The following is a 25,378-nucleotide window of genomic DNA, read 5'->3' on the forward strand; positions in this document are numbered from 1 at the left end:
TTTATATCGCTTGCATCACTTGCAATACTTTCGTTATCGCTGAAAAAAAAAAAAAAAATATATATATATATATATATATATTTATATTTATATATGTTCTTACTCTTTTAATAATTTAAAATTACCTCTTTTCACTTTTATTTTCAACACTTTTTTCTTTATCCACATTTTCTCCTTCATCTAAATTTTCTTCTTCTTCTTCATTTTCATCTTTTGGCGTTTCTTTTAAATGTAAAGATTTACGAGCTGATTTTTTATTTTTCTCACTATTAATTTCATTAACATCGTCATTATCATCATTTTCTTCATCATCATCATTTTCGTTATCATCATTTTCTTCGTTATCATCATTTTCTTCGTTATCATCATTTTCTTCGTTATCATCATTTTCTTCATCATCATCATTTTCTTCATCATCATCATTTTCTTCATCATCATCATTTTCTTCATCATCATCATTTTCTTCATCATCATCATTTTCTACGTCATCATCATTTTCTTCATCATCATCATTTTCTTCGTCATCATCATTTTCTTCATCATCATCATTTTCTTCGTCATCATCATTTTCTACGTCATCATCATTTTCTACGTCATCATCATTTTCGTTATCATTATTTTCTTCGTCATCATCATTTTCGTTATCATCATTTTCTACGTCATCATCATTTTCGTCATCATCATTTTCTTCGTCATCATCATTTTCTTCTTCATCATCTTTTTCTTCGTCATCATCATCCTTTTCATTATCATCATTTTCTTCGCCATCGTCATTTCCGTTATCATCATTTTCTTCTTCATCTTCCTCATCTTCATCCTCTTCATCTTCCTCATCTTCATCCTCTTCATCTTCCTCATCTTCATCCTCTTCATCTTCCTCTTCTTCATCCTCTTCATCTTCCTCTTCTTCATCCTCTTCATCTTCCTCTTCTTCGTCTTCTTCTTCTTCTTCCTCTTCCTCGTCTTCTTCCTCTTCCTCCTCATCTTCGTCCTCCTCTTCCTCTTCATCTTCTGCATTTCTCACATTTTCATCACTCGTTACCTTTTTGTTCTTTTTGAGTTCTTTTTTTCTTTTTTTTTCCTTTACATTGCTTTTCTTTTGAATTGTTTTTTTTGTTTCCTCAGCAAAACTATTTTTTCTGTCTTTTCCATTTTTTTTCTTTTTCATTTTATTTTTATCATTTATTATTATATTACAACTGTCTTCATTCTTTTCTATTCCTTCTTGCATGATCGCATCGTGCTGAGTTGTTCTTATATCTTTTGTGTAATCATTTTTATTTTCTATATATTATATATAAATAAATAAATATAAATGAATATATATATATATATTTGTAAAATTCATTTGTTTAGCTTTTTTTTTTTTTTTTTTTTTTTTTTTTTTTTTTTTTTTATACCTATTGTGTTTTCATTTTGATTTAATGAATCAAGTTCTGTTTTCGGTATCTACAAATTATAAAAAATTAAAATGTATTTAAAAGATCACTATGAACAAATATGTACATATAAAAGTTATGAAAATATTTAAGTTATTAATATTCTTTTATTTGTCTTTTTCTTTTCTTATTTGTTATTACTTTTGTTGGAGAGGTGATTTTTTCTATGTTACGCCTAAAAATGAAAAATAATAAATTGGTACATTAAATATATATATATATATATATTAAATCAACATATACATAAATATAAGATTTTATTACAATACAAATATATGGAAGAAATAATATTCATATAATAAATTGTTAAATATAAATCAACACAAATATATATATATATATATATATTCTTAATAATATATATTTTCTTTAAATAAGACCAATTTGTTTATATATACTTACTTTTTCGAATTCGCTATTTTTGAATCAGTCTCCTTTGTTTTTGATACATCACTTTTCTATAAAATAAAAAAAAATAGATACACATATAAATATATATACATACATATATATATATATATATATATATATATATATATACACATTCCTTTTGCCTATTCTTTTATTATACCATTTTGTTATTATTTTATATCAAGAATAAATCATGAATATGTTCAAAAATATGTATAAATATAAACATTAAAAAAAAATAACAAGAAAAACAAAAATTACAAGAAATAATATATATATATATAAATATATATATAATATAATATTATTTTTGAAATTCTCATGTATAACTTTATAATATCTCTTATATATATATATATATATATATGTACATAAACATATATATATATATTATATTATATTAAATACAAAAAAAGTATATATCAAATATTTAAAAATATTTCCCTTCTTGTATATATTATAAAATTTTGGAATTAATTAATAAAAGATAAAGAAAAAAAAAAAAAAAAAAAAGGAGGGAAAATCGATTTTTACATTAATACAAACATTAAAACATTTTTATTTTTTTATTTTTTATTTTATATTTTTTATTTTATTTCTTTTTTTCTTTTTTACAAATGTATTAAAATATTACTCTTATATTTTTAATTATTACCAAAAGGTATTCTAATATTCCTTATTATTAATTTATTTTATTTTATTATTTTTTTATTACAAAATTTTATTATCATTTTTGTTTATCTAAAAAGGAATATATATATATATATATATATATCATTATTCTTTCTTTTTTATAAAAATAAATATAATTCACTACCAAAAATTAATTTGTGCTCTTTCTCTATCGTTCTTTTTTTTTTTTTTTTTTTTAAAATATGACAAAAAAATTATTATATTTTAAAAATATATACTTACTATATATAATATATATTATACGTATATACAATATATATTATATATATATATATATAAAATATTATACTTTTAATATCCATTCTTATAAAAAAAAAATATTTCATATTTTATAATATATATATATATATTTTTTTTTTTTTATATCATAATATATTTTTTTGTTGTTTCTATTTTTATTGTAGCCATATGAAAAATATTGTGTGAATATTTATAATTCATACAGAAAGATGAAAAATAAAATAAATAAATTATAATATAAAAATGATAGTAAAATAATGACATATCCATTGTTCAAAAAAGTTTAATTAATATAAAAAAAAAAAAAAAAATAAAGTAAATTAAATTAAATTAAATTAAATTAAATTAAAATATTTATAAACATGATCAAATATGCTTCAAAATAAAATAATGATTAAATGGTAATATATATTTAGTAAATATATAAAACACTACAAATAGTACAAAATAAATATTACATATATATAAATATATATATATATATATATAATTATTTATTTATTTATTTATTTATTTTTAGGGGATACTAAAAAAATATGATATATAAAGAAAAAAAAAAAAAAAAAAAATACTCATCTAACTTTCTACAGTTTTATTTATGTTAAATAAACCTATACCCTTCCCTTGTGGGAAATTACAATGACAATAAAATAAAATATCATGAGGTACATTCTCAGGAATCCATAAATACGAAATAGTACTATATTTTTGAAATTTTTTATCTTTTGGAAAAGAATAAACTTCAGGATAATACTTTGCTTCAGGCAGTAAATTATTTACATTCATTGTTACAACACGTAAAAAAGACATAGAAATAGATACATTAGAAAAACAGTGTGGAGGCCTCAATTGTATTACATCGAAATTATTCTTATTATTTTTATTTTGATGCTTCTTCTTCTTATTATTAATAGTAGTAGTAGTAGTATATTCTTCAAAATTTATACAATTCATACCTACGACTTCTCCTGGATTTGCATTTATTTCACAAAGAAAATTTTCTTCTTGTTTTAATGTGTTTGTTAAAAATTGATGTTTCCCTTTATTATTTCCATAATCACAACCTTTAATAAATTCTCCTTCCTTATTAAAACTATTATTAGCTTTTACATGTATCTTAAGATAGGGTGTGATAGCTTCACTGTCTTTGCTACTTTCACATGTACATACTATTGTTATATCTTCCTTTACATAGAATGGCATGTAAATTCCCACATTATATCTATCAAACATATTTAAATTTTCTATTATAATACCAGGAAGGGTATCCATTATAGGTTCTTCTTGATTATTTATAACTAAACGATCTCGTATTCCTATAAATTTAAAACAATAACGATCATCATACTCTTCATAACTTTTATTAATTGGACATAATAATTTTATCATCTTATTATAGTCATAATTAACTGTGCATGTTTCATTAGCATAATCCTTCAAATTACATATGTAATAATTTCCCACTTGTAATTCTTTTACATATAATCCCGACACACCACAAAAAAAAACAAAAAAAGGATGCCATCCCACATTCGAGTGTAAACAAATGATTAAAAAAAAATATATCACCTTTCTCATCTTAACGAAAAAAAATGAAAAAAAAACAAAAATACAAAAAGAGTACGAAAGGGCAATAAATAAAAATAAATTTGTCACAACTGGATACACATTATGAAAATTGGCCATTATATATTCCTCCCAAATATTATAAGCCATATTAAAATATGTCAGTTCTTAAAAAGTTGATGAGTAGCAAAGTTAACGTATTTTTCAAGCATTCATCATAAAAAAAAATAAAATATATATATATATATATATATGTGTACATATATTAAGATATATATATATATATATATATATTTTTTTTTTTGAACATTTGAAGAGTCTCTATTCCAATTATTGTTTCTTATTGGTACATATCAAACTCACATTTATCATTTTGGTATATCTTTTTCTAATAATACATTGCAACAGTTCCTTTTTTCTTGTCATATGAAAAAGCAACATTTTGCTATACTCTCCTAAATAATAAGATAAAATGATTTTTTATTTTATTTAAAATTTTATTTTTTTTAATTTATTTTATATCAGCATGCAGTGGCATGTAGAACTCACACTAAGTGTGTAACAAGCCCCAATTTTTTTCTTTTTTTTTCTTTCTTTTTTTTTTAAAAAAAGGGTACATATATATATTTTTCTCTTTTTAATATATAAAAATTTTTATCGTTAAATTATAAAATTTATAAGTTTTCTTTCTTCTCTTTCCATTTTCCTTTTTTTTTTTTTTTATGAACATGTTCATGCATTTACGAAAAAATAAAATATTACATGTACATGTTCATAAAAAAAAAAAAAAAAATAGCTACACATGTAAAATAAAAAAAAAAAATAATACACCCTTTATTTTAATATATTCCTTTTTGTATCATATATCATTTTATTTATTATTTTATTTTTTTTTTTTTTAGTATGTATATTATTCATATATTAATTTATATAGAATAAAATTAAATTATAACCACTATTTATTTCCATATACTTTAAAGAAAAAATATAAATTTCCAAAATATATGTTAAGCAAAATTATTATACATGTTAAATAATTGTAAGAAATAATATTTTTCTAAATTCTGACTAAATGTGTAAAACAACTATTACTGAAATTATCACAAATATACAGAACAAATCTAAAATATCCATGAATAAATAAATAAATCAATATATATATATATATATATATATTTCTTTTTTTTAAGTATAAAGAAAAATTACTAAAGATTTTATAGTTTTAATTATATTAAAATACAACAAAAAAAAAAAAAAAAATAAAGAAAAAAAAATGAATGATTAAAAAATAAAAACAAAAAAATTCATCATATTATATATAAATATATTTTTTTTATTTATACATATGTGTATATATATCATTTGGGATACACTGACAAAAAAAAAAAAAAAAAAAAAAAAAAAAAAAAAAAAAATGTTCATTTTTATAAAACCATATTTCATTTATATATATATATTTTATATATATATTTATATATACATCATAATATTAAAATATGGATAAATATAAAACAAAAAAAAAAAAATAAATATATTAAATATATATTAATATATTAAGTTATTATGTTGAATATATATATATTAAAAATATGAATAATATTAAGAAATTATTAAATAATATATATTTAGAAGAAGATAATCCAAAAAGATTTTGCCAGAATGTTCTTGTTCGTATTCTTGTTCTATCAGAATGTAAATCATATTTATTATTATAATGATATGTATCATATTGATCGTGAATATTTGTATTAGTTTTATAACTATTTTTAGAATTTTTTTCATGGTCATAATTTTTATAATGTTCATTTATATATTTGGAAATATCATCATAATTATAATTTACATTATTAATTTTATTTTCATAATTATTATATTGATTGTTATTATGATGTTCCTCATTATTTATATAATTATCATCTGTATTCATTTTTTTATCATATTCATTTCCTTCATCCTTTTTATATTCTTTTTTTTTCATATATTTATTTTGAAAAATCTGTTCTTCATCATTATTATTATTATTATTATCAAACATTAAGCTGTTAATATTTTTTGTGTAAATGATCATGGTACCAACGAATTCATCTCGTTTACATGTACAGCTAATTTTAATATTTTCAGTTAAATTATTCGGTAATATTAAATAGGAAGAAAAAGAATGATTTCTAGATAATTTGACATCTGATGAAGGGTCAGGGATAACTCTAGAATTAGGTATTACATTTTTAGAATTTAATATAAGATCAGCTCCAAAATAAACATCATGAAAACAATTACTAGGATTTAATTCTAAATTATTATTATAAGAATTATTAATTTCTTTTTTAAAACAATTTATGCCCAATACATCATTTGAATAAGCATGAATAATACAACTAGATCGTTCATTCAAACTTAAACTATTAGTTAGATCCCTTTTGGAAGGTATATTATCACCAAAATCACAACCCTTAATTTTTTTCCTTGTTTTTTTTATATTTATTCTCATTATATGTTTTACTTTGTCTTGTTTATCTCCGTAACACAAGCAACTAAAATCAATATCCATATTTGAATAAGGAGTACTATATAAACTATATGTGTCATTTAATCTGTTTTCGTTCGTACCAAATAAATTCGGATAAATACTATAAGTATCAACCTCGGGGGAATTTTCGGTTGGATTACTTTGATTAACAAAGGCTCTAGAAGGGCAATTTTCTGGGTGAGTTTTTGCCGTAGTACTAAAAGCATCATTCATATTACACACAAATAATAACAACTTCCCAAATTCATTATTCAATATGCATTCTTGAGCTTCATCTGAATTTACATTCACTACACAGATGTCTACATTACCAATGCTTATAACATCTTGAATCACATTGCTACACACAAAATTGATATTAATATTAAAATTAAAATTAATAATAAATGACAAAAAAATAAAATATACAAACAACTTTTTTCTCTTCATTGTAAAATGGTAACACATATGAATAAGCACCAATACATACATATATATATATATATATATATATTAATATATATTACGTATTAAATATTTAAAATTAAAAAAAAAAAACAACAAAAAAAAAAGAAAGAAACGGTAACAATATTAAGTTCATTGTTTATATATATGTTCATTTAAATTTATATGCAGTGACATGTTTATTTTCCCATTTTAATAACACTTTTTATATTGAAAAAAAATCAAAGGAAACACGAAAATGTAACATATATATAAATTAATATATATATATATGTATGTATATTATTTTTTTTTTTGTTTTATTGTTATTATTTTCTTTTCTTTAGACCCTTTAAAATTAACCCTCATGCATTTATAGAGATCCATTTTTAATACATAAATAAAAAAATAGCTTTTTTTTTTTTTTTTTTTTTCACCTAATATTTTAAATATTGCATGCAATGAAAAATGTAAATATTTAAAAAAATGTAAATATTTAAAAAAATGTAAATATTTAAAAAAATGTAAATATTTAAAAAAAATGTAAATATAAATAAAAAGGTACAATAAAATAAAACATATACATATATATATATATATATATATATATATATATATATATATGTACATATGTTAATCTGCATACTTAAAAATCAACTTAATAATTTTTTTTTTTTTTTTTTTTTTTTTTTTTTTCTTCGTAAATATAGACCATATAAAAAATCATCCAGTATATCATTAAAAATAAAAAAATATAAGAAATATACCAATTTAGATTTTGCAGGTTGTAAAACTTATTCAAAACAGGTTTGACCAGCTAAAATTATATATATATAAATATATATATATGTGTATTTTTTTATTTTTTATTTTTTTTATTTTGTATAAAGCTTCAAATAGGTTTAAGGGAAAATTCAAGGAATTTCCCTCTTATAATCTAACCTTCAAAATATGATCATTTTAAAGAAAACTTAATATAAAATAACAACAATACATCAAAAAGATATTTAAATTTTATAAAGTAGCAGTATTCAATATAAATCTAAATACATATATATTTATGTATTTACATTTATAGTTCACATAAAATATGTGTTGAAAAAATGAAAAAGGAAAGCTATCAAAATTTTAAGATTGTATATAATATATAATATATATATGTAGAATTTGAGCAATTTATTTTTGTTATTATATTTAAAAGGGAAAAAAAAAGATACATAATATTTATATGTAACATATTAATACATATGCTATCGCACTTAGAAAATATATATATATATATATTAATATATATTTATATATATATATATATATATATATATTGTGTGGTTTATATTTTGTGAAATGTAAATACTACATTATAAAGGAATAAATAATATAAAAAAGATAATTTATAAAATACAATATAAAAATGAAAAAAAATGCTATAAGTAAAACATATATTATATGTTCCTCTTGTAATAAAAATATTATAATATTTTTATAATGTGGATAAAAAAAAAATATATTTTCGTATGTATTAATAAAATGAATTACACCTTTTTATATTTTTATATAAAATAATGTTAATAAATAATAATGGTGAGGATTTTTTAATATAGTGTATAACATTATAAATATATAATATATATATATATATATATATATATATATAATATATTATAAGAATGTTGGTATATTTTTTTTTTTTTGCTACATGAAAATTAAAAAAAAACCACATAAAGATTATTAGTAATTTTTTTTTTTTTTTTTTAAATGCTTCTTTACCATTACATATATATATATTTTATTATATATAAATATATATGTAATATATATTATATATATATATATATATATATATATAATTATTATGAAAAAAATATATAATATTTAGGATTTGTGTTTTATATATATATAAAATTCATAGAAGGCTAAAAAAAATACTTATTTAGAAATTTATATAAATATATAAAAATATATAATATATATATATAAAATAAAATATGATATATATTATAATATATATATATATTTTTTTTTTTTTTTTTTTTTCTTTGAAATACATAGGAATTATATATATGAAAAAAATATATAGATAGGAAAATATATAAAAACACATAAAACATAAAAAAAAGAAAAATATATTTACATATATTCTTTTGTTATATATATATATATATATTTATTTATATATATATTTATCCATTAAGAAAATAATAAAACAGGAAATAATTTATATATATAATATTTAAAAATACTGCATGCTACAATTAAAAATTACATTAACTATGAATACATGTACATGAAAATATTTCAATATAGTGAATAAAAAAAAAAATACAAGTTTTAAACTATTATTTCGTTTTCCTTTCATTTTTTCTAATTTTCTTTTTTTTAATAATATTTAAAAAAAAAAAATAATAATAACGTGATAAAAATATTTATATGACGAATTATTATTATATTATTATATATTTATATTTTTTTTTTTTTTTTTTTTTTTTTTCTCATGAGAAAAAGTGTATGTATATATATATATTATATGAATACATAATATACATATAAATATATGTATATATAAAATTTATATATTAATTCTACACATATATATAATATAATATAATATATATATATATACATATTATATTTTATTATTTTTTTGTAGAAATAATTTATGGATACATATGTTTATAATATATATAATATATATATATATATATATATATATATATATATACAAAATATAAATATGTGTATTTATATAATAAAAGAATATACATATATATTATATATTTTTTTTTTTTGATACATTTATATGTTATTATTTCTTTTATTTAAATTATATATATATATATATATATATAAAACTATATATATTATATATATATATATATATTTACATTTTTTTTATTATCTTTTCATTTCGGTGCTTTATCTAGTTTTTTTTTCATATATTTTTCTTCCTTTTTTTTTATTATTTAATTAATTCTTTTTTTTAACTATTAAATAGAAAATACTTATATCAAAATATTAAAAAATAAAAATAAAAAAAAAAACTACAAATATTCATGCCTAAGACCACAAGAAAAAAAAAGGTTGCTTTTAATTTTTTTTGTTTAATTATATATTATTTTTTTTTATTCTATGCTATGTAGATCGATACAATTATAAAACAGAAATAAATAAGAACAAAATAATAATATGATATGTAATAATATTATGATATCATACATATATATATATATATATAATAATATATAAAATTATTAAATATTGCAAAAATAAAATAATAAAAATAATAAAATAATAAGAATATTATGATTTTTTTTTTATTCTAAATAGAACATTTATAATTTTTTATTTATTCTTTTATGTATTATTTATAATATGCATATATATAAAAAAATATTCTTTATATTTATTTTATATGAGAATTTGCATATATATATATATATGTATGTATATATTTATCTCAATTCCTATATATTATATTCATATATTTATATATATATATATAATCAAGTACACAGTAATAAAAAGAATACAAAAAAAAAAAATAAAAAAAAAAAAAAAAGAGAATAATAAATATGTCAATATGTAAACATATAAATATATAAATATAAAAAATAAATATATATATATATATATATATTTATATTTATATATATTTATTTATATTTATATATAATACATTAAATAGAAAAAAAAAAATTATGTATTTTTTTATTTTGTATTTATCAAAATTATGTGTGTATAAATATTATAATACAAAAATAATTTTATAATAATTTATATGATAATATAAATGTGTAGATATGAGTATATGTGTATGTATTATGTATCTATATAAATATATATATATATAATATATACATTTTTAAGTACAGGAGTTATTATGTATATATATATATATATATATATATAGAATATCTTTGTTTTTAATTACACAACAAATTAAATTCTATTCATAATACATTTTTTATCCTTATTGATTTTTTTTTTTTTTTTTTTTTTTTTTTTAAATATATTGTATTCATCTATTGAACTTTAATATTTTTTTTAATGATATATGAGTACACATTGTTTTTTATAAATTTGTTTTATTTTTTTTTTATTATTTTTTTTTTTACACGTTCAAAAATTATTTTCAAAGTAAAATATAATAGAAAAAACGTAACAACATATATATATATATATATATATATATATATATATATATATATTTATATGTATATATTTATATGTATATATTTATATATTTATATATTTCTTTACAAAATGTATAAAAAAAAATATAACAAAATGTGTAGACTAAAATAGCCTTCTTATGTTTTATTTGTTTAATATCTTTTATAATATAAAAAAATTATTATTTTAATGTTTTATTATATATATAAAATATATTCATATATTCATATATTCATATATTCATATATTCATATATTCATATATATATATATATATATATATATGTATATGTTGATATTTTTTTTTATTTTATTTCAAATTAAAAAAAAAATGGCATATTAAATATATAAGCAGACACAAAATTTATTATTAAAACATTTTAGGTTCATATTATTTATAAGTTTGTGTTTTTATTTCTTAATATTTTATAGTTATATGAATTTAAAAAGATTCATAATAGAAATTACATTTTACATATATTTATTAATTATTCTTAAAATAAATATATATATATGTATGTATGTATGTATGTATGTATATATGTATGTATGTATATATGTATATATTTATAATATACCACCACATTTATAATACAAACAGCTTATTTTTTAATTTGTCTCTATACATTATCCAGTTTATTTTACAATTAATAAATTTATAAGTATCATATTATATAACATTTTTAAATATAGTAAAATGATATGCATTTATAATAATTATTATTGTGTAATATTTAATATATGTATATATTTAACCATGATATGCTTTTAATTTTATATAACACCACTTTATGATGTTCAACAATAAAAAAATAAATAAATAAATATATATATTGAAATATATTTAAATTTTTTTTTTTTTTTTATTTTAATATTTTTCTATTTTAATTTTTTTTTATTTTAATATTTTTTTATTTTAATATTTTTTTATTTTAATTTTTTTTTTTTTCTTTTTTTTTTTTTTTTTTTTATAATAACTTGTATTACATACACATATATTACTTTGTAGAAAGAGTAAAAGAAATAAGACATTTATATGTTTATATGTTTATGTATATATAAATTAAGCATACATATATATATATATATATATATATATATATATATATATATATATGTATATATTTCTACATACCATTTAATTATATGTCTTTCTTTTTGTTTTATGATTAATTTTTTTTTTATTTGTCTGCATAATATATATTATATAAATATATATATATGTTTGTGTACGTTACCTTTGGTGAACTTATAATTAAAAAATGAAAAAGGAAGAAGACGAAATTAAGAACAAAATAAAAGAACATATATACAACAATATAAAAAAGATAGAACAAGAAAATAACTTTCTGGAGGACAGGATATATTATCATATGAGAAAGGACTATGAAAAAAATATTGATAATATAAAAGTAAAGGATAACATAAAAAGTAGTAATGAAATGAAAAATAATAAATCAAGTAACATTTATGTGGGTGACAAGCCATACGATACATTATACGAAAACAAAAATGTAATTATAAATAAAAATAATGTTTTATCAAATTATATTAATCAAAATGAAATAGACAAGAATGTTTTAAAACAATTACAAAGAAAAAATACAGAATATATTAATGAAGATATGAAATATGTATCATCAAATTATAACAAAGGCTTAGAAAATAATAATATACATCATAATGATTATAATAGTAGTAATACATATAATATGTATAATAATAATAATAATAATAATACAAGTAAATATTTAGATTCTGTAGAATTTAACAACACCTTTAATAATATTACAACATGTACAAAAAATGAAAATGTGAATATGAATGAACAAGATAATAATGTGTATAATAAAATAAATAAAAATTATTTATTATTATTGAATAATGACGAATTAAAATGGATAAGAGGAAAAAATAATTACTCCAATAATAATAATATGAATAATATGAATAATATGAATAATATTAATAGTAGTAATAATATTAATAGTAGTAGTAATAATAACAATAGTAATAATAATATTTATAATAATAATGTGTATTCTTTAGAAAACAATGTCAATGTTTTAAATAATAACAAAAGAGAATATAATAATAACCATTTAGCTAGATATAATGAAAATATGGAATATATATCTATAATTCCTGACTTACTTAAATCATATAATTCCATATACGATATAATAAACTTTGATCATCTTTCTTTATATCAGGATAAGGATACACATAATAAAATAAATATATTGAGTAATCATATAGAAGATGAACAAAATAATAATACTATCATGAATAATAAAATATTTCAACATCAAATGAAAATACTTGAAACGAATAAGAAAGAAAATGATATATATCTTGAGAAAGTAGACAAATATAATTTACCAAATAATAATAATAATAATAATAATATGAAAGGTTCCTATAACAATGAAAAAAATAATTATGTACATAATTTTTTTAATAATTGCCAACAATATGATAATGATGATGATATTAATATTACACATAGTAATCATCAAACTAAACAAGCTGAAAAAATTTGTAATAACATAAAGAAAACTAATAATATACTCTTTAATAATTACAATAATCTTGGAGACAACAATTATTTATTGGATGAAAAAAATAAAAACATATTTAGAAATAATAAAAAATATGTAAATGTTGAACAACCAACCAATTTATATAATAAAAATGTAGATCATATAAGTACGGAAAATTCAAATGGGTATGATAATAAATTCTGTATATCCTTTATGAGTAATATGGGTTCTTCTATTTTTAAGGATGTGGTTAATAATAAATCTAGGAGTAGCTATAACGACGATTTTGAGAGAGACATAAATAATAAAATGATAAACGGGGGTAATAATAACATAAATAATGTGAATAATACGAATAAAATGAAATTTATGAATAACACGAATAACATTAATAATATAAATAATTATTATTCCAATCTTTTTAATAGTCCCATATCCTCTTTGAAAAATCAAAACACTCATATGAAAGAAAAAGAAATAAACGTTTCACAGCAAAAATATGCACAAGCCGCATTTAATTCATATATTGATGGTCAAGAAAATAAAATACATATTAATAATAAAGCTTTTTCTAAACAAAATACCTATAATAATTCTGTTGAGCTGAATACAAATAAAAAAATATTTAATGTAAAAGATAATAATAATAATAATAATAATAATAATTCTTTTGTTAGTAATAAGGAGAATATATTAAATATGAATAAGATTAATATAAACACAGATATGAATACACATATGATCACACATATGAATACACATATGATCACACATATCAACACATATGTAAATAATAATATATTAAATGAAGATGAAACAAATGTAACATATAATACGTCAAACATAATTAATTTGGATCGATCAAGAACAGGAACATATTTTGATAGGATAAGCAAGAATGAAGATCAAAATTATATTATTAATAATAAAGTTATATTATTTGAAAAGCCGAATAGTAGTCAGAACGATAATATGACAAAAGAAAATAAATATTTTAATAAGGATATATATATAAGAACAGAAGATATGTATATAAATTCGGATAACAAATCTAATGATATTATATGTATAAACAATCACCATAATAATAATAATAATAATAATAATTACATTGTGAACCAAGAAGAAATGTATGCTACACATCATGTACCTAGTAAAAGTAATAAAAGTACAAATCTTATACATGAAAAATTTCCAGAAGGTAATTTGGATTATTCTCATAAATCATATAATGTATACAATGACAATATATTAAATATAATACATTCAACAAGTGGAACGTCTGACAAGTTTGATAATGTGGGAAACAAAATGGTGAAAAAAATGAACTTGAATAATAGAAATAAAAATAAAAATAACACCAACAATAAAAATAATGTGATAACCACCACCACCACCACCACCACCACCAACAACAACAACAACAATAATAATAATAATAATAATAATAATAATAATAATAATAACATTTACCATAATAATTATCACAATAATTATCACAATAATTACCATAATAATTACCATAATAATCAAAATAATAATTATAACAACCTTTGTAGTAGCTGGAACGAATCAGCCGTTACACATAATGTATCCAATTATAATAATAGAAATGCATGCGAAAAAATAAACATGAGTTTAAACCAGAATACACTTTGTAATTATCATGAGGATACAAACAAATTAATGGTTTCAATACTTCAAAACATTCGTTTTTATAGTAACAAAGTTTATAATGATATATTTTTAAATATCGATAGTTACAAGAAAAAGAAAATGAATGAAATAAATATATATTTATTAAAATTACGAACCAAAAATTATAATGATTTTTTATATAATTTAAATAAATTTTATGAAGTTATCCTTAGTATGATAAATTCTTATTATGTATGTAAATATAATTCTTCCATTATATATAATATATGTGTTGTTACAAGAAATCTATTATTATTACTTCCATTAGGTATATATATATTTTATATTATAAAAACATGTATGTATTGTACGTTTAAATTAATATTAACCAAACCTATAATAGTAACGGATAAAACATGGTTCTTTTTATTATATTTTTATAAATTGCTTTTTGAAAAATTATATGAATATTTTAAATTGTATTTTATATATCCTATGAAAAATGAAGAAGAAAATAAAAATATTACATCTCTTGGAATAATACTCTCTTTTATAAATATATTTAATGAAACCATATCTCAGTATTCAAAAATTAGAGTTATATCTAGAAATAAAAAGAAGGAAGAAATCATTGCATACCCTTTATATGAATCTTTAAAGCCTTTCTTATTTATAAATTATTTTCAGCATCTAGTAAAATTAAATTATATCCAAACGCATACTACTGAAGAAATGGTTATACTCGATCATATGGATAGTCGTACTAGTACCTACGAAAAAGTGCACGAAGAAAAGAATAATAATGGGACCATTGAACAAAAGCATAGTAATTACGATTTTGATAAGGACTTTTATTATTACAACAAATATGATAATAATGAACATAATGAAGATAATAATGGTGGTTATAATAATAAATCCTCCATACATTATTATAACCATTCATTTTATTATAATATCGCAGAGAATAATCCAAATGATTTACATGTATTTTCCAAATGTGCAGATATTTTATCGTGTGAAAAAAAGAATAAAAAAAAAAAAAAAAAAAATCACGATGTAAATAACCATGTAAATCACGATGTAAATGCAGATGACGATTTAGATGAAGATATGACATGGATGTATGAAAATAATATAAGTACATACAACGATAAAGATAAAAATATTGCATTTTTATATGAAGAAAATAAATATAGTGATTCACATAATATAGGGAATATAAAATATATTAATAATAATATATATGAAAATGATGATGATAATAATAATAATAATAATAATACGTATAAAGAAAAAAAGGATTCAAATATTTTACTAGGTACACAAGATAATTATGTTTATAAAAGAAAACTGGAAGATGAATTAATACTTTCTATAAAGATAAATTTATTATATTCTATACATAATTTAATTAAAATGTTTTCACATGTATATATAAATGATTGGAATAAAGTATTATATTATTATAATGAACCTATACATAAGTATATTCCTATATATATGTATATAATTTACTATGATAAGAATCAAAAAATAAGGACTAATGCTATACTATGTTTAAAATATCTATTTGAATGTAAACAAATAAAATACATATTTATGTTAAAAAAAGACAAAAATGAAAAATTTGAAGTAATGGAAAATATCGATCCTAAGGATAATACTATAAACGATGAAGCTAATAAAAAATGCACAACAAATTATCCTAGCACAGAACAGATTAATAATACAACAACGGCAACGATAAGAGCAACAAATGTTATTATGAACAAGAATAAAAATTACAATAATAATGATAATAATAATAATAATGATAATAATAATAATAATGATAATAATAATAATAATGATAATAATAATAAAAGTATCCTTTTGGAAGGTACATATAATATACTATCTCCTATGTATAACAACCGACGTGTCACACAAAATAATAATTCATATTTTGAAGATATTACAAATGCACATAATAATGATTCGTCTATTAAAATGATGTATGATGAAAATATTTTTAATTCGATATCTATAGAAATGGACGCCGCAGAAAAAAATATAAGAAACAATATGAATACATCTATCATATCTCAACATTTAACAAATAACATGAACAATAATAACAATATTAATGGTTGTGGTTCCAAAAATTTTGCACTAAATTCACAAGATGATCAAAATGGAAATATCATTTCTTATGATAATTATAATATTTATAACAATATGTTACTTTTAAATTCTAAAAAAAAAGATCATATATATTTTTTTTCAAATGTCATATGCGATATAAATAATATAAATAATAATGTAAATAATAATGTAAATAATAATAATAATAATTGTAAAATGAATATGACCGAATCAAATATAATTTTTATCATTTCTAATTTAACCAAACTTATTATTATGACATACCTAGAAAATAATAAAAACGGTTTACACTCGTCTATAGATAGACTAAATATCTATCGCTTCTTTTTAAGAGTAGCTCAATCCATATCTATGACAAAGTATAAAGATATATTATCTATAATTATGAAAATATTCTTTTTTTATTTGCTAAAATATGTTATTTATTTTAATCATGGTGATGTATTCTATTCTTGTATACATAAAATGCTTCATAATAAAAGGAAAAAGAAAATTCACGCAAACGAAAATGGTGACACAAACAAAAATGGTGACACAAACGAAAATGGTGACACAAACGAAAATGGTGACACAAACAAAAATGGTGACACAAACAAAAATGGTGACACAAACGAAAATGGTGACACAAACGAAAATGGTGACACAAACAAAAATGGTGACACAAACAAAAATGGTGACACAAACAAAAATGGTGACACAAACAAAGGTTGTGATACAAACAAAGGTTGTGATACAAACAACGGTTGTGGTAGTAGTACAGAGAATTATTATAACAATAAAAATTCTGTGCAAAACTATTTTACAATAAATGACGAGTTTCATATGGATCCTTTTCTTTATAATGATGATAACATTAATGAACTTGATTTTTTTATAAATGAAAAGAATAAAAAAAAACATATGAACGATAAATATAATAAGAATAAACATTCAACATCAAATAACATAAATGAAAACGAGTTTCATAATTTAGATTCTATAGAAGACGATGAACGTATTTTCATCTCCCTAAATAATTATTTAAAAAATTTTAAGTTTTCTGATGATAGTGATCATGTGGATGAAAAGCATATGGATGATACATCAGATGACGAGAATAATAATATCAAGACAAATTATTGCATAGACGAAAAAACAAATATGGTAAAAATAAATAATGATATCTCTTATAATTATGTTGATATGAAAAGAGGAGAGCAAACTAATAGTAATGATGAATATAAAAAAAAAAATTCTTATTATATAAAAAATGGGGATATGGAAAATATGAATACAAATAATGATACAAATAATGATACAAATAATAATGCTAATTTTAATTTATATAATGAACAAATAAACAAAACGGAGGGAAGAAAAAATAAAAATAAATTAAAATCGTTAGAATATATATCCTGTGATTGTTATAATATATTAGGTAATAATAATAAAGAGGAATTATTAGACATATTGAAGATGGAAAAGGACTTGAAAAAAAAAAATAAAACAATGAAAATGAATACACAAGATAATATAAATCATATGAATGATATGAATGGTATAAATAATATAAATAATAATAATAATAATGGCAATAGTAATAATTCCTTTTATGATGTTAATTTTTTATATAAAAATATCGATCATCTAGATAGAAATCAATTTTCTAGTAAAGAATCATACGAACTTTTAATAAATATTCTTTATTCAAATGAATATTCGAAAAATTCAAAATATATATGTACAATTACTGTTATTATTAATATATTTTCTATCTTGTTATGTGAATATAACGAAGATGTATTTCATTTCTTATGTTCTAATATTTATGGTAAAAATGTAAATGAATATTTGAATGAACACATTATTCAGTGTCCACAAATTAAACAACATTATGTGTATAATATATCCTTTGCTCAACTTATTTATTTTATGTTGATATTTTTATACAAAATATTTTTCCAACCTATAAAAACCACAGATACTATGTTAAGCGATGTACCGAATAATGATATATTAAACAATGATATATTAAATAAGGATATATTAAACAATGATATATTAAACAATGATATATTAAACAATGATATATTAAACAATGATATATTAAATAAACTCCCCTTTGACATTCCACAAGTTAGCAACAACCTTGGACCTACTACTCAGAAGAATATAAATTATATGAATGATAAAAATATGATGGATGAAAAATTTTTGGAAGACGAAAATTTGTTTAAAAATGTAGAACATGTACAAAATAAAGAAAATAATAATAGTAGTAATAATAATAATAGTAGTAATAATAATAATAGTAGTAGTAATATAAAAAATGAAACGAAAAAACAACCACTTAATTTTTACAACGAATTATATGATAATTATATATTATCATATATACAAACCGATAATGTAGATCGAAATAATATACATACTTTCGATAAAAATAATTCTATACCATATGATGTACAGATATTTAAAAATATATTTTTAGTTTTTCAAAAAACATTAAAGTATTATTTATTCTGTTATATGCATTGTTGGAAAGATGTAAAAGATTTATTAGAATATTTCTTACAAACAGACAATATTAATATAAAAATTATATCCATAAAAATTATTATTGACATATTTACATTTATAAATTCTTACTATGATACCCATGATAATAATACAAATGATAATCTATCAACATATAATATAGATGAACACGTAAATATTAATAACCAAGATTATAATAAGCATCCTATGACAAAATCGGATATGAATACAGAACGTTATGACGTGTATGAAAATATGGAACCAACAAAGGAGAAGAAGAAAAATAACAGCAGCAACAAGAAAAAAAAAAATAAAAAAATAAATGAAAGGAAAAATAAAAAGGACACACAAAATAATAACTCGGATAGTAATAATAGTGATAGTAATAATAATAATAATTATAGTGATTGTAGTAATAATAATAATAATCATAGTGATGTAAAAAGTTTGAAGCATAATTTACAAACGCCCTCTTCTCAAAATAAAACAAATGATCCTCATCAACACACACCCCAACCCCTTGAAGAAAATAATAATAATAATAATAATAATAATCCATATTGTAATGTAAATCAAGAGGAGAACCCAGATATAATAAACCAATGGGATAAAAGCAAATCAGATGGAAGCACATGCAGCTCTTCTCATTCCATAAGAAATATAGAAGACACATTATCAGATATATCATTTTCATCATCTTGCGAAAAAAAAAAAAAAAAAATTAATAAAAATAAATCTGAAAAAAGAATTAACCGTAAAAAGTGTGATAAAAAAGATTGTCTAAAAGATGATGAAAATATATCGATGAACAAAAAAAACAACGATGTAAAAACAAAACAAAAAGGAAATAAGGTTAACAAAACAAATGAAAAGAACAATATAAATAATAAAAATCTGCCGAATGGAGAATATGATCATATACCTTCATACAGAAACGATTACAATGATGAACAGAAAAAATATATGTTTATACGTACTGTAGAAAAAGATGTAATTAATTTATTTAAAAAATATATATTAATACATATATATAATATAAATAAAATACATGATCATGTAATTAATAAAAGAAGTAAAGTGAAACATATATTTTTAAATACTATAATATGTATATCTCAACTAACATATGAAGGTTTTAAAATATTAACAATTCATGATATACAAAAATTAACAAATATAGTTTCTTCTTGTGTTCATACTATTAAATGTAATATGATCACTGCTTTGAGTAAATATATAATTAAATATATTTTTACATTTAATAAAAAGTTTATACAGAATTATGAAAAAAAAATTAATATGTTATATATGAACTCTACAAATATATATTATAATAATATACACACAGCTAATAATAATTATGACATACAAAATGATGATTATAATAACAATAATCATATAGACCAAAAACAAAATGGTAACGTAAATATCGTTTTAGAACAGAAGAATATTTTTAACAATAATTTGAGTGATAACAATGAAAATGTTCAAAACAAAGAGATAGAAAAGAAAAATACACATATTCATTTGGAAGAAAAACATTCTTTTGATTATGATAATAAATATAAAGATATGATCAAAAAGTTGTATATTAATAATTACGAACAAGTCAATAATAATATAGATGATAAAAATGACGTTCTTCTACATACAAAAATTAATAATAACCTTTTTGATTTATATTCATTAAGGAAGGTGTCAACAAACACAAAACAGGTTACAAAAGAGAATAAAGAAAATAAAGAAAATAAAGATGTACAAAATGTACAAAATATAGATACTACAAATTTATATTATACTAACCAAATGTGTAACACAATCAAAAGAGATAATAATATAGAATTAGAAAACAGTGTAAACAATGTTTCTCTTTATTATGATAACGAAAATGTGTCCATATCCGACTATTCACAATATAAAAGTATAAATAGAAACAACAACAACAACAACAACAACAATAATAATAATAGTAATAATAATAATAATTGTTGTGATAAATATTTAGAGTTGTATTATTTAGAAAAACAGAAAAATGAAGAGAAATTATTTGAATTATATTATATATATATCTATATTATTTTACACATAATAAATTTTTATAATGACTCTTTTGTAGATTTAAAATATTATACTTACAATTGTATATGTGAAATAGCTAGCTCCTATGTACCTTTTTATTTTACTCATAAGAATATTAAAACATTTTCGTATTATAGTAATTATTCCGGCAAACAAAATAATCAAGATATTAACAAATTTATAGAGTTTATTAATGATCTAGACATATCTACAAATATTAATGAACTTAAATTTTACGACATACTAAATCTTGGAAGCAAGAAGGTTGAATGTGTGCAAAATATGGATCACACACAAACAAACATAAACAATAATATGAAGAAAAATAATATAAAGAATAATAATAATAATAATATTGTATCGTGTAGTGAAGATGAGGGAAAAAATAAGAACCATAAAAATGACGAAAACGATATTATTAATAATAATAATAATAATGTGATAAGTGAAATGCAAGAACAAAACGATCTAACATTCTATTCAAATAATAACTTGGCAAAAATGTTTTCTTCCGAAGAATTTTCATCAAAGAATATTTTCCTAATTTCATACATTGAATACATATACATCTTATTATTAATCATAAAAGAAAAAAAGAACACAGAAAAGGATAGAGCAATATGTTGTATTATAAGATATATAGCTTTCATATGTAAAAACATCAATTTTTTTTTATTTAATTCTATAAATACTTTGCCATCAACATTTATGATAAAATATTATTTATATTTAAATAATGTAATTCACAATATTGATATGTCTAATTTTTTCGTAGCTCAAAGGAAGAAGGATCCTATAGAGATGGAAACATCAGTTGATCATACGGATAATCATAATAATAATGATAAAAATAATAATAATTTTAATAATAATAATAATTTTAATAATAATAATAATTTTAATAATAATAATAATTTTAATAATAATTGTAATAGTTCGATTAGTATAAGATGTGAAGAAAAAGAAAAAATTAGTAGTGAAGGGAAGGAACACAATATATTATGCTTGTCTTCTGAGAAGAGAAAAGAAATAAATGTGGAGAATGAAGAGAATATACACACAAATAAAAGAAGCATGATAAATATAAATAACAAAATAAATCCTACTTATGGGTTGGATTTATATGATTATGATAATAATGTTGAAGAGGAGAAAAATAATAATATGAATTCACATAATTTATTATCTGTAGGTTTTTTTTTGAATGAAAAAAAGAAATATTATAAATTGTATCATTTATTTTTAAATGTATATGTAAAATATGAATATAAATTTGAAGAGTCTAATTTTTATGAAGGTGAAGAAAAAGAAAAAAGAAAAAATAATAATATATTACAACATGATATAAATGGAAAACATATATTTTTTGAATCTTATTCAGAATTAAAGGAATATGAAATACATCCTAATCCTATAATTATCGAAATGATTGATGTATTTCATTCTGATATATATAAATATACATCCGAAAATAAAAATAATAATAATAATAATAATAATGATGATGTAGATGGTGAGGATAATAATAATTATGATGATCATAATAATAATAATAATGTTGATAAAAAGATTATCTTATATTTATTATCAATCATAAAAGAACATATAAAGAATAAAATAACATGGAATGTTTTATATGCTTTAAAATTAATATATAATAATTTTTCTTTTTTCTTTTCATACAATTTTTATAATTTACACAATAAAATATTAGATAATTTAATATATACCTTAAGAAACACCAGTGTATATAAAATAAAAATATTATCCTCGTTAGCTTTAATACATATACCTTTATATTATAATATTCAAAAGAATAAATTAAAAGATATGTGGGAAGCAATTTTAATAAATATGTCGTTTTTTGATGAACATGTAATAAATGACGGCTTGGTAATTCCAAATACTCAGGGTATACATAATGAAATGAACACAAATACAAACATAAACACAAATACAAATACAAACATAAATACAAACATAAACACAAATGCAAATACAAACAATAACATAAATACAAATGGTAGTGTGAATGATAACACAGGTATTAATAGTAACCTTCAAAATAATAACAAAGCATACAACAACAACTATATTAGCATGAGCAAAAAAACAGAACATAAATATAAATGCACCTTAAAAATTAATATTTGCGAATTATTATATATATGTATATATAGATCCTATATACATGCTAATATTAATACAGACGTACAAATTGGAAATAATAATACACACAAAATTAATTGTTATGAGGCCTTTAAAAAATATACACACATTTTTAATATTAACAATGATATACATATATATAACATGAATCACATTTTTAATAATCACATTATATATTATTCTTTTTATAACAAGAAAAAGGAAAAACAATACCAACATGGTGATAATATACAAAATAAAATCAACATAAACAATAAAAATATTGATAATATGTATAATATTAATAATGTGGATAATTGTTCAAATGATAATATAAAGAAAGAACGTCAAAATTGTGTAAACCATATGGACAACAATTATTATGATAATAATATATGTGATCATTTAAATAAAGAAAAAAATTTTAATATACATGATGAAGAAGTCTTACAATTTAGAATTTTCTTATACCATCATCTGGATAAGTATCATAAGGTGTACAAAAATTTATTAAGTAGTAATAAAAACTCAATATTTTTGAATCTATTTATGCAGCTACATGAAGAAATAAGGCATTCTTTAAAAGGGATAATAAATAAAAAATAAAATAAAATAAAAAATACATATGTTTAAATATATGTACAAATATGTACACACACACATATATATATATATATATATATATATAATCATTTTGTAGTATATAATCATGCGTTTATAAATAAATAATGTTATTATATATATATATATATATATATATTTTTTTTTTTTTTTTTTTAAAATACACATATATATATTTATTTTATTTATAATTAAAAGTGTAAAAAATTAAAAACT

The 25,378-nt window shown here is 18.7% G+C and overlaps 4 protein-coding genes across 4 annotated transcripts in view; 1 reads left to right on the forward strand and 3 right to left on the reverse strand.

Moving 5' to 3' along the window:
• The window catches only part of PF3D7_0404300 (conserved Plasmodium protein, unknown function), a gene marked incomplete at both ends in the record, with an annotated part of 3,000 nt that extends 987 nt beyond the window's left edge, over positions 1-2,013 (reverse strand). The window contains 6 exons of the mRNA XM_024473345.1: positions 1-39; positions 126-1,284; positions 1,401-1,449; positions 1,581-1,614; positions 1,842-1,897; positions 2,011-2,013. The exon at positions 1-39 is cut by the window's left edge and continues 28 nt beyond it. Coding sequence (XP_024328887.1) covers positions 1-39; positions 126-1,284; positions 1,401-1,449; positions 1,581-1,614; positions 1,842-1,897; positions 2,011-2,013 — 1,340 coding nt within the window. The remainder of the gene's footprint in view (positions 40-125; positions 1,285-1,400; positions 1,450-1,580; positions 1,615-1,841; positions 1,898-2,010) is intronic.
• Positions 2,014-3,359: 1,346 nt separating this feature from the next.
• On the reverse strand, positions 3,360-4,499 carry PF3D7_0404400 (6-cysteine protein P36; the record flags this gene model as incomplete). Its single annotated transcript, XM_001351320.2, has 1 exon — positions 3,360-4,499. The coding sequence occupies one exon, from the start codon at positions 4,497-4,499 to the stop codon at positions 3,360-3,362; it is 1,140 nt and encodes a 379-aa protein (XP_001351356.2).
• A 1,411-nt stretch (positions 4,500-5,910) lies between these two features.
• On the reverse strand, positions 5,911-7,347 carry PF3D7_0404500 (6-cysteine protein P52; the record flags this gene model as incomplete). Its single annotated transcript, XM_001351321.1, has 1 exon — positions 5,911-7,347. One exon carries the CDS (start codon positions 7,345-7,347, stop codon positions 5,911-5,913), a length of 1,437 nt encoding a protein of 478 aa, XP_001351357.1.
• Positions 7,348-12,730: 5,383 nt separating this feature from the next.
• Positions 12,731-25,147, forward strand: PF3D7_0404600 (conserved Plasmodium membrane protein, unknown function; the record flags this gene model as incomplete). Its single annotated transcript, XM_001351322.2, has 1 exon — positions 12,731-25,147. The coding sequence occupies one exon, from the start codon at positions 12,731-12,733 to the stop codon at positions 25,145-25,147; it is 12,417 nt and encodes a 4,138-aa protein (XP_001351358.2).
• Positions 25,148-25,378: the final 231 nt, after the last annotated feature.

The sequence above is a fragment of the Plasmodium falciparum genome (assembly GCF_000002765.6).
Source record: "Plasmodium falciparum 3D7 genome assembly, chromosome: 4".
In the NCBI taxonomy this organism is placed as follows: domain Eukaryota; phylum Apicomplexa; class Aconoidasida; order Haemosporida; family Plasmodiidae; genus Plasmodium; species Plasmodium falciparum.